General features: G+C 40.4%; 1 protein-coding gene and 1 long non-coding RNA gene across 3 annotated transcripts in view; one reads left to right on the top strand and one right to left on the bottom strand.

Annotated features, from left to right (window-relative positions):
• The window catches only part of LOC128247549 (uncharacterized), a 24,608-nt gene extending 15,962 nt beyond the window's left edge, over nucleotides 1-8,646 (top strand). The window contains exons 3-4 of one of the 2 annotated variants that reach the window (XR_008263860.1): nucleotides 1,258-1,379; nucleotides 7,991-8,646. This is a non-coding gene — a long non-coding RNA (uncharacterized LOC128247549). The remainder of the gene's footprint in view (nucleotides 1-1,257; nucleotides 1,380-7,990) is intronic. The other variant, XR_008263859.1, reaches the window with a different exon arrangement.
• Nucleotides 1-12,721, bottom strand: part of LOC106867336 (probable protein BRICK1-B) — a 20,205-nt gene that overhangs the window by 3,827 nt on the left and 3,657 nt on the right. Inside the window, exon 2 of the mRNA XM_014912183.2 lies at nucleotides 6,464-6,546. Within this exon, the coding sequence (XP_014767669.1) occupies nucleotides 6,464-6,546 (83 nt within the window). The remainder of the gene's footprint in view (nucleotides 1-6,463; nucleotides 6,547-12,721) is intronic.

The raw sequence follows: 12,721 nt of genomic DNA, 5'->3' as shown, positions 1-12,721 counted from the left end.
TTGGGGGGGGGGGGTCAGACCTGATCAAACAATCCTAGGATCAAAAATGCTCCACTTGTAATGAATGTTTTTTGCTTGTTTTAATGTATTCTTTTTTTTTGGGGGGGGGGGATTTTGTGTAGGACAGCATTATGCAATATGCCCTTCCCTTTCTAAGATAGTAGGGTGATATTTGATTGATTTCTAGATGACTGACCAAGCATGCAAAGGCTCTCTCCGAAGCTGCCAAGTGAGTGAATTTGGTAGGTGGAAACTGTGTGGAAGCCCATCATGTATCTATCTTTGTGTGTGTGTTTGTTCCTCACACTGCTTGACAACTAGTGTTGGTTTGTTTACATTCCCGTAACTTAACATTTTGGTAAAAGTGATTGATAGAATAAATACCAGACTTAAAAAAAAAATATTGGTGGGGGTGATTTATTTAACTAAAACTCCAGGATAGCCACAGTCCAATGACTGAAACGAGAAAGCCAAGAGGAGCAGTATTAATACCAAAAGACAATCTTGATCTCCAAATTGACACAGGGGTCCTTAGGAAAGATCCCCCCAAACTAAATGACACAGTGTTCTGTGTGCCTGATGCAACATCCATGTTAAGTCTGAGATCAAGGTTGACAAAAGGGATATATTTAGATTGGCTAAACTCAGATCATATCCAGGATTTTGATGAAGATTAAGATGATTAAGGAGACTGAGCAGCAGTTGAATGAGTGAGTTGTGACTATTAATTAGTTTTAGTCATTTTTATTTGATGGACGATAAAAAAAAGTAATTTATTTTGAAGCAAATTATAATCCTGTCTAGCATTGCAAAGAGAGAGCTGGAGTGAGTCTCTAGAAATATGCATAAATGTATGTATAAGATAGAGAGGGAGAGGGGAGAAAGGGAGGGTGGGAGAAAGAAAGAGACAGACAGAGATAGGGAAGAGAAAGAGGGAAAAAGAGAGAGAATTAAGTCTTAGACTGCTTTTTAAAATATTCATTATTGCAGCAGGCAGATTTCTATGGTAATGAACTCATAAAAACAGAATCTTCCTCATTTAACATCCATTTTCCATGCTGGCATGGGTTGGACGGTTTGATAGGAGCTGGTAAAGCCAGGAGCCATACCAGGTTTCATTGTCTGTTTCTACAGCTGGATGCCCTTCCTAATGCCAACCACTTCAGAGAGTGTTCTGGGGGTGCTTTTTACATGGTACCAGCATCAGTGCTTTTTACATGAAAGATTTGTGACAGCTTCTCTTGTTTTTCGTTGCAGTAACAAGATTACCAAACTATGGAAATTTATGCTTTGATTATAAGACTTGGCAGCAATAAAGGAAGTGAGACAAGAATTTGGCAGAGTCTACTAAAAGAGTTTTACGAGAAGCACATTGAATTGTCTGACAAGTTTCTGCCTGAATTATTTTGTATAACTTTTGTTTTTTACTTGCTTTGGTCATTAGACTCCTGTCATGGTGGGGAACAGCCCTTTTTCTTTTATTCTTTTACTTGTTTCAGTCATTTGACTGAGGCCATGCTGGAGCACAACCTTTAGTTGAATAGATCGACCCCAGGACTTATTGTTTGTAAGCCTAGTACTTATTCTATTAGTCTCTTCCACAGAAACGCTACATTACGGGGACATAAACACACCAACATCGGTTGTCAAACGATGGTGGGGGTCAAACACAGACACACAAACATACATACATACATATATATATATATATATATATATATATATATATATATAACGGGCTTCTTTCAGTTTCCATCTACCAAATCCACTCACAAGGCTTTGGTCGGTCCGAGGCTATAGTAGAAGAACCCGGAACCATGTGGTTGGTAAGCAAGTTACTTCGCACACAGTCACTCCTGCACCTATGAACAATTATCTTTTTTTTAGTCAAATGGATCAACCCCAATACTTATTCCTTTTAAAGCCTGATGTGTATTCTGTTGGTCTCTTTTGCTCAACCACTAAGTTATGGGGATGTAAACACACCAACACACACACATGCACATGATGGGCTTCTTTTAGTTTCCATCTACCAAATCCACTCGCAAAGCTTTGATCAGGTTATAGTAGAAGACACTTGCCCAAGGTGCCATGCAACAGGACTGAACCTGGAACCATGAGGTTGGGAAGCAAACCTTTTACCATACAGCCACGCCTTTTTTAAAAGAATGTGTATAAAAATGTTTTTCTACAGCATGTATTTTGTTTTAGACATTTAAAAAAAAATAAACATTATAGATAAAAGCTTCATTAAGACCAAAATGTAATTAGAGATGATTTGTCCAAATATTAATTTTAAGTTGGTTGGAAGTGTACTAAGCAGGTTTATAGCAAACCTCCAAAACCAAAGCTCAAAAGATCATCATCATGATCACCATTGTCTTAATGTCTACTTTTTCATGCTTGCCTGGCATGGATGGAATTTGTTGAGACAAATTCTTTTACAGCTGAATGCCTTTCCTGTCACTAACTCTCAGCTGTTTCCAAGCAACATAATATTTCCCCATGAATGAACATATTTTTCATGGCAAAACCATTATATGATGTCAAGACAGAGGCATGTGTAAACAAACACACACACACATACATGTATGTATGTACACACACACACACACATATATAGTTATGGTATATTCTGTTAAAGTGAAGGCGCATGGCTCAGTGGTTAGAGTGTCGAACTTATGACCATGAAGTTGTGAATTCGAATCCCGGACCGGGCTGTGTGTTGTGTTCTTGAGCAAGACACTTTATTTCGCGTTGCTCCAGTTCACTCAGCTGTAGAAATGAGTTGCGACATTACTGGTGCCGAGCTGTATTGGTCCTTTTGCCTTTCCCTTGGATAACACTGGTGGCGTGGAGAGGGGAGGCCGGTATGCATGGGAGACTGCTGGTCTTCCATAAACAACCTTGCCAGGACTTGTGCCTCGGAGGGTAACTTTCTATGTGCAATCCCCATGGTCATTCATGACTGAAGGCGGGGTCTCCAATTCTGTTAAGAACGTAGTAGAGTACAGTATAAAGCTCGTCCACCTTCAGGTTTACCCTGTGCTAACCAGTAGTAGGATTATACGGAATTCCAGGTTTCCGTTTGGGCATCTGTCGTGTGTGAATTGATAATTAAAAAGACTGGAGTCAACAAGGAGGAGGACGGTTGGACATTTATTATTTAATTATGCAACTGTTAACCTGCAGAGCAACAGTTGCATAATCAGGTACCTGCACACCTGGAGGACTAAGTTGTGTGGAAACAATTGTAGGGATTAAAAAAATAAATGTCCAACTGTACTCCTTGTTGACTCCAATCTTTTCAATTATACATACATATGGACACATGTCAATTCCATATCTACGTATATGACGGGCTTCTTTCAGTTTCCATCAACCAAATGCCCTCACAAGCCTTTGGCCAGCCTGGGGTCATCGTGCCATACAGTGGCACTTAACCCAAACCCACATTATTGGAAAGCAAGCTTCTTAACCAGACCCTTCCCCCACCTGTGCCTATCTCTGCCCAAACAACTTTCATCAAATATAGATAATGAAAGTGAAAATCACAAATTTTCACAAAATATCATTTCAATAAATACATTTTCTAAGATTATAATTTTTTAATTTAATAATTTCTTCTTTGGAGATGAAAATATTGTCAATATTTCAATCTAAAATTCAATTAATTTGATTTCTCCCACCTACACCCCTGCCTCCTCAACACTCTTCTTCATCTGCGCCCCCCCCCCAATGCTTTCCTTCACTAATTCACTCAGGATTTCTCTCCACCCTAATCTACTGCTCCCTTCCATGTCTCCTAGAAGATAGCTCTAGACTCCTTCCCACACAACCCATCCCATCCACTTTTCTCAATAATCCCTCTCAATAATCCCTCTCACTAATCCCTTCCCTTTCTCCTGTTCCTTGCTATACCCCTCCCCCATCAAATGGTGCTCCATTAGTTACAATGATGAGTGTTCCAGTTGATCCGATCAATAGAACAGCCAGCTCGTGAAATTAACATGCAAGTGGCTGAGCGTTCCACAAACATGCATTTCAGTGACAGACAGAATGTGACAAGGTTGGTCCTTTCATATACAAGTACTCCTCATTTTTGCCAGGTGAGTAAACTAGAGCAACAGGAAATAAAGTCTCTTGCTCAAGGCCATAACATGCTGCCAGGAATTGAACCTATGAACTTATGACTATGATCCAAATATACTAACCACTAAGCCACGTGTCTTCACACTTCCCAACTACTACTACTAGCCTCCTCTCCTACCACCATTCTCTCACAACTATAAATCTGTTTCATTTAATTTGCTTCTCCATCACCCTATGGAAGTCACTTTAGAGATTTTAGTCTTGCAAGTTATGAGGCAATCTTCACTAGCGCCGGTAGCACAAAAGTGACACCCACTTCACTTTGAAAATGGGTTGGTGTTAGGAAAGGTATCCAGCTGTAGAAACCACCATGCTGAAGTAGGTACTGGAATGACTCGCTCCTCCAACTCATTGGATTCCAAGGTAGTTGATGGTGGGGCATGTGATGAGAGGGAAAGAGGAGTGTTGAGGAGAGAGAAGCTGTGAAAAGAAGGTTAATCAATGAACTGTAGGAGCAGAGGAGGGGACTGGGAAGGCAGAGATGGTTTCTGTGAAAGCATCTCAGCTACCATCATCTTTTCTGTGAAGTTCAGCATCATGAGATCAGTCTTCAATGCCTCATCACATGTCTTCCCAGAGTTTTTCTTCAATCACTTAGAGCACCCCACAATCATTTTTACTTCACACACATCCAGTGAAACATGTTCTCTTCATTGCTTTCATATTTTCTTAAATCCTCGGCATCTAAGAGTCATTGTTAGCATTTTAGTGAGTACTTTTGCTAGCTTGCATGGGTCAGATAGAATTTGTTGAGGCAGATTTTTACAGCCTGATGTCTTTCCTGTCATCACCCTTCATCTGTTTCCAAGCAAGGTAATATTCTCCCGCAAGTTCTTCAAACCTGAACAGCACAAGGGATTGGACATGTTTCTACAAAACGATCGACACCACTCGTATGATGGAGACTCTCATTTACAGCTGTTGCTCAATGTTAAGACAAAGGAACTCAAAACGCATATCCATGCACATATACAGACACAATTCATACACACAGACATCAGGTGAGGTCAGGTGTTGAGGTATGCACCATAGCAGCCCATTACTGCATTCACCATTTGTCAGTATATTTCCAGGTCCTCCCAGGTGACCCATCAAGCAGAGTCCCAGTCAGTCGTCCCTGTCTCTGCAAGATATCTCAAGATACCTCCTCATCTGCCATGACCAACGCAAGTCGTTGACTCAGCCAGATCCTCAGGGAAGAGAACATGGTAAGCAGAGCCTAACTTGGAAAATTGAGCAATATAGCTAAACAGTCAGAGCTAGTGCTCCCCAGTCATGCAAGAAGTAGGATGCATCTCAGTTTCTTAGAAGAATCATTGGTTGGAAATGAAATCTGACCAATGGTAACCCATAATCCTGCAAAGCATCCTTGTACCAAAGGAATTCAAGTGGCTCCTAAGGGATCTCGGACAGTGTCCAAGTCTCATTAAACTATAGAGCAGGACAGGGAGGACCAGAGACCTAAAGACTCACACTTTTGTCCTCTTCCACAGATATTGGCAGCACCAAACATCCCATGAAGCCAACACTGCTATGAATTTCACTGTGAGGATAAGTGAAGCGATCAACAACTTCAACATTGGAGTAAAGATTGTTTGCCAACATAACATGGCAGTCCTGGTTTAGGACGAATGTTGCTGTAATTTGGCCCCAGGAGACATCATATCCAGCTGGCTATACAACATAATCTGCGTCCTAATATTTTCATATAGCCAGCTGGAGATGATATCTCCTGGGGCTAAATTACAGCAGCATTCATCCTAAACCAGGACTGCCATGTTTTGTTAGCAAATAATCTTTACTACAAAGTACAGTTGCTGAATATCTCTTGTTGTGAGATTTATAAATAGTAATTTTCTAATTTATAGATCAGTGACTCTAGTTATCACTTTGAAAACTATATATTTTGAACAGGAATTTGGCAGCGCCACCTCTAGCCGAACAATTATTCTATGCCGATGAAGGGAAATAACCCGGAAAACGCAATACACAGATATTGTTTTGAGCTGAGTAGGGGTGCTAGATTCCCTTGTTTGAAAATATAAGGACACAGATCGTGTTGTATAGCCAGCTGGGGACGATGTCTCCTGGGCTAAATTACAGCAACATTCGTCCTAAACTAGGACTGCCATCTTATGTTGGCAAACAATCTTTACTACAAAGTACTGTTGCTGAATATCTCTCGTTGTGAGATTTACAAATAGTAATTTTCTAACTTCAACATTCTCACTTGCAACAGACATCCACACACGTCTTTATATAACAAATTGGTAATATCACTTCATGACCTTGCATGTAGATTTAAACTTACCCTAGCTTCAATGTACTCAACTTTTCTTTCTAGTTGAGTCAACTTCTCATTGAGAGTGGCCAGTCGTGATCGACAAGACAAATCTGGATGGAGAAGAGAAGAAAAAAAGCAAATCTTAAAGACATCAATCTTTCACAAAGATATTGATTACAATGTTTTCTAAACAATTATCATGTAGAAAACAAGCGTCTTGTCAAATTCAAAACCTCTACAAACAGAAACAATTGATAACAAAATCAAGTTAAAAGTCAACCACTCTGCGACTACCCCTATATAGCAAGGGCTACAATACACACACACACACACACACACACACACACACACATAGATATATATATATATATATATATATAAATGGAATAAAAACACAATAGAGGACATTAAAACATCCGGACAGGTAGATGATACAAAGGCGGACAAGAGAAACAACAATTAGAAGGGCAGGCCAAAAAAAGATGGGTCATTCTTGGCTTTCTTTCCTCAGTCAAGTCCCAGAAGTCACGGCCATTTCGGAGATGGTTCGATCTGGTTGCCCCCACAAAGAAGGTCTAAGCTAAATAGAGAAATGAGACAGGCAACATAAAGAACATTCCCTTCATCAGTTGTCCCCTGTTCCATCACAGGGAAAACTAACCACAAAAACAATTCTATAATAAAGCATGAAATCCAAAGTAGTTGTTGCTATCTAGTCCAAGTCAAAAAGGCCTATGGTCATATACATTCCATCTGTGACCACCCTGTCCTTCATATATAAACTGTTAGAGTTGTTAGAATGCTGGAAAGAATGTCTTGTAGTATTAGTTCCAAATCTTTACACTCTGAGTTCAAATCCTGCCAAGGTCAACCTTGTCCATCCTTTCATCATTTAGCATCCGTTTTCCATATTGGCAAGGGTTGGATAATTTGACAGAATCTGGCAAGCTCCAGTGTCAGCTTTGGCATGGTTCCTAAGGCTGGATACCTTCCTAATTTCAACCAATTCACAGTTTGTACTGGATGCTTTTTTCTTTTATGCCACTGGCACTAGTGAGGTTGCCAAGTAACTTGCTAAACAAAAGAACAGAATAAGGAAAATTAAAAAAAAAAAAACCCTATTGACTGAGTGAGGGGAATTATTTTGCCAACAAAACGTATGAGTCTGATTTGGTGGATTGGCAGAATTAAAAGAGTGTCAGGCAGGATGTCTTGCAGAATCTGTTTTGGTTCTGTCACAGAAAAACATTGACACATCTGTCCAAATGATAGCATCAGCAATTTGAAAAAGCAATGGAAACAGATTCTTTGGTTTGATCAGAAAATTCGTTGCCATCACTGCTACATTAATCAGTGTGTCCTTCTCGTTTTAAGATGTTGGGGGAGTGATTTTTAGCACAATCAGTAGCCATGTAGAGTGTTTCAAAAAATTTGATATCATTTTGCAATTTAATAACTTTGCCAGTTCTTGTTCAAATGACTTCAAATTTTAACAGCATGCGTAGAAACAAGTCAAAAGTTTACATTTAATGTTTGATATGTTTATCTTTCCAGGTATAGAAATGGCATTCACTGTAAGAGAAAAGGCGTTTTGTGTGTTGGAGTATGCTCGAACACAGTCGAAGTAGACTGCAGCGTGCATTTGTGAGAGAGTTCTCTAAAAAGTCACCAACGGCAATGCAGATTTGGACATGACACAAAAAATTCAAAGAGGAAGGCTGTCTGTGCAGAACAAAAGGATCTGGATGAACACTAACATCGGAAGAGATGGTCAAGCGGGTTTGCTAAAAACTCTTGCGAAGCCCCTCAAAAAGTCCATAAGAACAAGTCTGGAAACACGAATTCCTCCAACAACAGTTTGGTGCGTCCTGAAGAAACGCTTGCTAACGAAACCCTACAAGCTGCAGCTTGCTCAGGTCATAACAGCAGATGACAAGCGAAAGCGCAAACAAGGGGGTTATGTGAAGGGCCTGGTCTATGTCCCCCTTCTTCCTGCAAACCTAGAGGAACTCGAGCAGAGAATCACTACCGCACTGGAGACTGTTACCCAAGACATGCTGCAGCGTATATGGGAGCAGCTAGACTACCAACTTGACATGTGCTGTTTCTCAGGCTGTGTGCATATTGAACATTTGTGAAATTGTTCATGGGATCCACATACTTTTGAATTTTTCATTCAAATTTGGAGGAATAAATCTTATGCTGCTCAACATTAAGCTTGTTTAGTTTCATTTGCTTTGACTCTGTAGTTTCTGTGATATTTACATCTCAAATGATATCAAATCTTTTGAAACACCTTGTATATTTGTGTGATAGAAGCCAAGTGGTAGTTTGTAACAGAGGTACAAGTGAACAATGGTAAGAGTGAGTGATGGCTGTCATTAATAAGTGGCTTGGTAGAGAAGGAGTGATGACTAGTGGTAAGTAGCTTGCTTATTAACGACATGGTTCTGGGTTCAGTCCCACTGTGTGGCACTTTGGGCAAGTGTCTTCTACTATAGCCTCGGTCCGAACAAAACCTTGTGAGTGGATTTGGTAGACGGAAACTGAAAAAAGCCCGTTGTATAACTCTGTGTGTGTGTGTCTGTGTTTGACAACTGATGTTGGTGTGTTTGTGTCCCTGTAACGTAGCGGTTTGGCAAAAGAGACCGATAGAATAAGTACTAGGCTTACAAACAATAAGTCCTGGGGTCGATTTGTTTAACTAAAGGTGGTGCTCCAGCATGGCTGCAGTCAAATGACTGAAACAAATAAAAGAATATATATATATATATGAGTGTGTGTGTGTGCTTATTATTATCCTGATAGTGCGCAACAGTTGTAAGTCGGTTGCTCATTTCCTTCTTCCACAAGAAACATGTCTGACCCATCGTGTTTGATACCTCCTTTATCTCCACCACTCACTCATCCCTCTTCCATTTATCTCCCCATCATTCAGCCTCTTCCCTATTTCTGGTGCTGCTAGTCACCACTCATTCTCTCCCAAGCCACTTGTTCATGACAGCCATCACTCACTCTTACCATTGTCCACTTGTACCTCTCTTACAAGCTGCCACTTAACTCCTATCACACAAATACCGTTTCTTGTGTACAATGAATAAAACCCATGAAACAGAAACCAGAAGAGAAGAAACAGAGACTCTAAAACTCTATTTCTCAACCATTTTCCTTCCATGCAAATCATATTATTTCTAAAAACAATTTGTGCCCCACCAAAAACAGAGGAAGTTTACAAGATTTACACACCCAGGCACATATAGTTCATCTTTTACCTTTTCAGTCATCAGATGATGGCCAAGAGGAAGCATCGCCTTGAAGGGCCTTGGTCAAACAATACTTATTATTAAATTTGGTGCCTATTCTATCAGTGTCTTGTGCTGAAGCGCTAGCATGCAGGGACATAAACAAACTAACACAGGTTGTCAAGCAGTAGTGCAGGACAAACACATATACACATGTGACAGATTTCCGCACAGTTTCCATGTACCAAATTCACTCACAATGCAATAGTTGGTTTGTAGCTATAGCAGAAGACACTTCCACGAGATGTTGTGCAATAATAGGACAAGGTGATTGAACCAGGTTATTGTACAGACTGAACAGCCATTGCCATTGTTACAAGTTTTATTCCCTAGTTACTTAGACTTCATTCTGAAATAAACCATGTCTCACCAAAATATTGCTAATACTGCTATGCTCCAGCCTGGGAAATACTGTTCTAAAACACGGCAGCGAGCGAGAGAAGTTGATATCCTAAGAGAGACCAGTTAGAGTTAATAGGAAACAGAATGGAATTCTTCATTGTCTGTATTTGTGATTGTATCATTTCTACTTCCAAATATTTGTCTATTTTATAATATAAAGGGTAAAGACCCCCTTCGGTCACGAATGACCATGGCATTGCACCTAGAAAGTTTCCCTCCGAGGCACAAGTCCAGGCAAGATTGTTTTATGGAAGACAAGCAGTTGCCCATGCATACCAGCCTCCCCTCTCCATGCCACTGATGACATCCAAGGGAAAGGCAAAGGGCCGATACAGCTTGGCACCAGTGACGTCACAACTCATTTCTACAGCTGAGTGAACTGGAGCAATGTGAAAAATAAAGTGCCTTGCTCAAGAACACAACACACAGCCCGGTCCAGGAATCAAACTCACAACCACATGGTTGTAAGCCCAATGCCCTAACCACTGAGCCGTGCACCTTCACTATTTTATAATATGGAGATGTTATAATTGTAATTTCATTTTGATTGCTACCTCTCCCATCTTCCTCTCCTCCCTTGTCTGCTGAGGTAGCAAAGTATCTCTTCAACAGTAAGATGGCTACATATGTCCTTCTATTACACTCTAATCTCTCGATTTCACTCGTTCTCTCGATTTCACTCGTTCTCTCTGTTAAGTGGTCCTTGTCTTGTGAGCTTGCAGGTGCTGGTGCTTTAAAAAAAAAAGCACCTTTTGTACACTCTGTAAAGTGATTAGCATTAGGAAGGGCATCCATCTGTAGAAACTTTGCCAAAACAGACAATTGGAACCTGGTGCAGCTCTCTGGCTTGTCAGATCCTGTCAAACCATCCAAACCCATGCCGGCAAGGAAAATGAACGTTAGATGATAATGATGATGATGATGACAGTGAAAACAGTAAAGATTAAATAAGACTTGGCACATGTGCTGGTGGAACAGGAAAAACAACATTTGAGCATGGTCATTGCCAGTGACGCTGGACTGGCTCCTGTGCAGGTGGCACATAAAAAACACCTTTTGAGCATGGTCATTGCCAGAACTGCCTGACTGGCCCTTGTGCTGGTGGTACATAAAAGCACCCACTACACTCTCGGAGTGGTTGGCGTTAGGAAGGGCATCCAGCTGTAGAAACCTTGCCAGATCAGATTGGAGCCTGGTGCAGCCTTCTGGCTCGCTAGTCCTCAGTCAAACCGTCCAACCCATGCCAGCTTGGAAAGCGGACATTAAATGATGATGATGATGATGATGATGCTGTGTCACTGAACTTTAAATTAAGAATTATTTCTATTCATATCCATAGCACACTGCATTTTTTAAATGATTTGATTTTATGTGGGCACCAGAACCTGCCTGTAACAGACATATTTGAAATAATAATGAGATTTTGTTGGACTTGAAGGAAATACGATGAGTTAGATACGTAACAATAAACATTCCAAATTTATTGTTGCATAATAATAACGAAAATTCTAGCATTGTTTTAAAACAGTTGTTATATTGTTTTATAGTAGAATTTTTTAAACATATTAAAAGAATAATTACTTCTGGTGGCCTATACAGAATTTGGGACTGCCATTGTTCAAAATATTGAACTTCTTTTATCTCATCAGCTTGAGGTAGGAGAGATGATGCTCAGAGCACTTTTAAACACTCGTGGCTTAGGCACAGCTGTTTGGTCAAAAAGTTTACTTCCCAACCACATGGTTTTAGGTTCAGTCTCACTGTGTGACACCTTAGACAAAAGTCCTTTACAGCCCTTCAACTAAAGCCTTGTGAGTGAATTTCATAGATCGAAACTGAAAGAAGCCTATCATATTTGCATAATAAGTATGTACATATTTGTGTATGAGCACATATATTTGGGTTTCTTTGTTTTCACTATGGATGATAGTTGTAAACGAGTGTCACCGCCATACAAGCAGTGTCATTCATTTCCAACATTCTGCAAAAACATGTCTGGCCACGAGGAAATATTATTTTGCTAGGAAACAGGTAGGGTTTGGCAACAGGAAGAGCATCCAGCCATAGAATATCTGCCTTAATAAACTGACTGACCCATGCAAGCATGGAAAAATGTACATTATAACAAGGATTATAATGATGCAAACTAAAAAAAGGAAAGGCATAGCAAGGTGTGGCAAGGTGAGATTGGAATTGTTAGACATTGTTTGACTCTGGAGAAGAAAGAAACTCACAAGAACTGAGCAAACTGGTCAGTTTTGGTAGAAGTCACTTTGCACAGGGAAGGTTCCGACTGTCTTGGATTAGTTATGTAACCCAGAGTGTTTTGAATGACAGTTCCACTTCTACCAAAGATAGTTCCGGAGAGATGTAGAAAGGTGCAGTAGTTGCTTTGTGGTAAGTAGCTTGTTTACCAACCACATGGTCCCGGGTTTAGTCCCACTGCGTGGCACCTTGGGCAAGTGTCTTCTACTATAGCCTCAGGCCGACCAAAGCCTTGTGAGTGGATTTGGTAGACAGAAACTGGAAGAAGCCCGTCGTATATGTATGTATGTATGTGTGTGTGTCTGTTTGTCCCTCC

This window comes from Octopus bimaculoides, chromosome 4, assembly GCF_001194135.2.
Source record: "Octopus bimaculoides isolate UCB-OBI-ISO-001 chromosome 4, ASM119413v2, whole genome shotgun sequence".
Classification (NCBI taxonomy): domain Eukaryota; kingdom Metazoa; phylum Mollusca; class Cephalopoda; order Octopoda; family Octopodidae; genus Octopus; species Octopus bimaculoides.
This window is presented reverse-complemented; position numbering and strand designations above follow the sequence as displayed.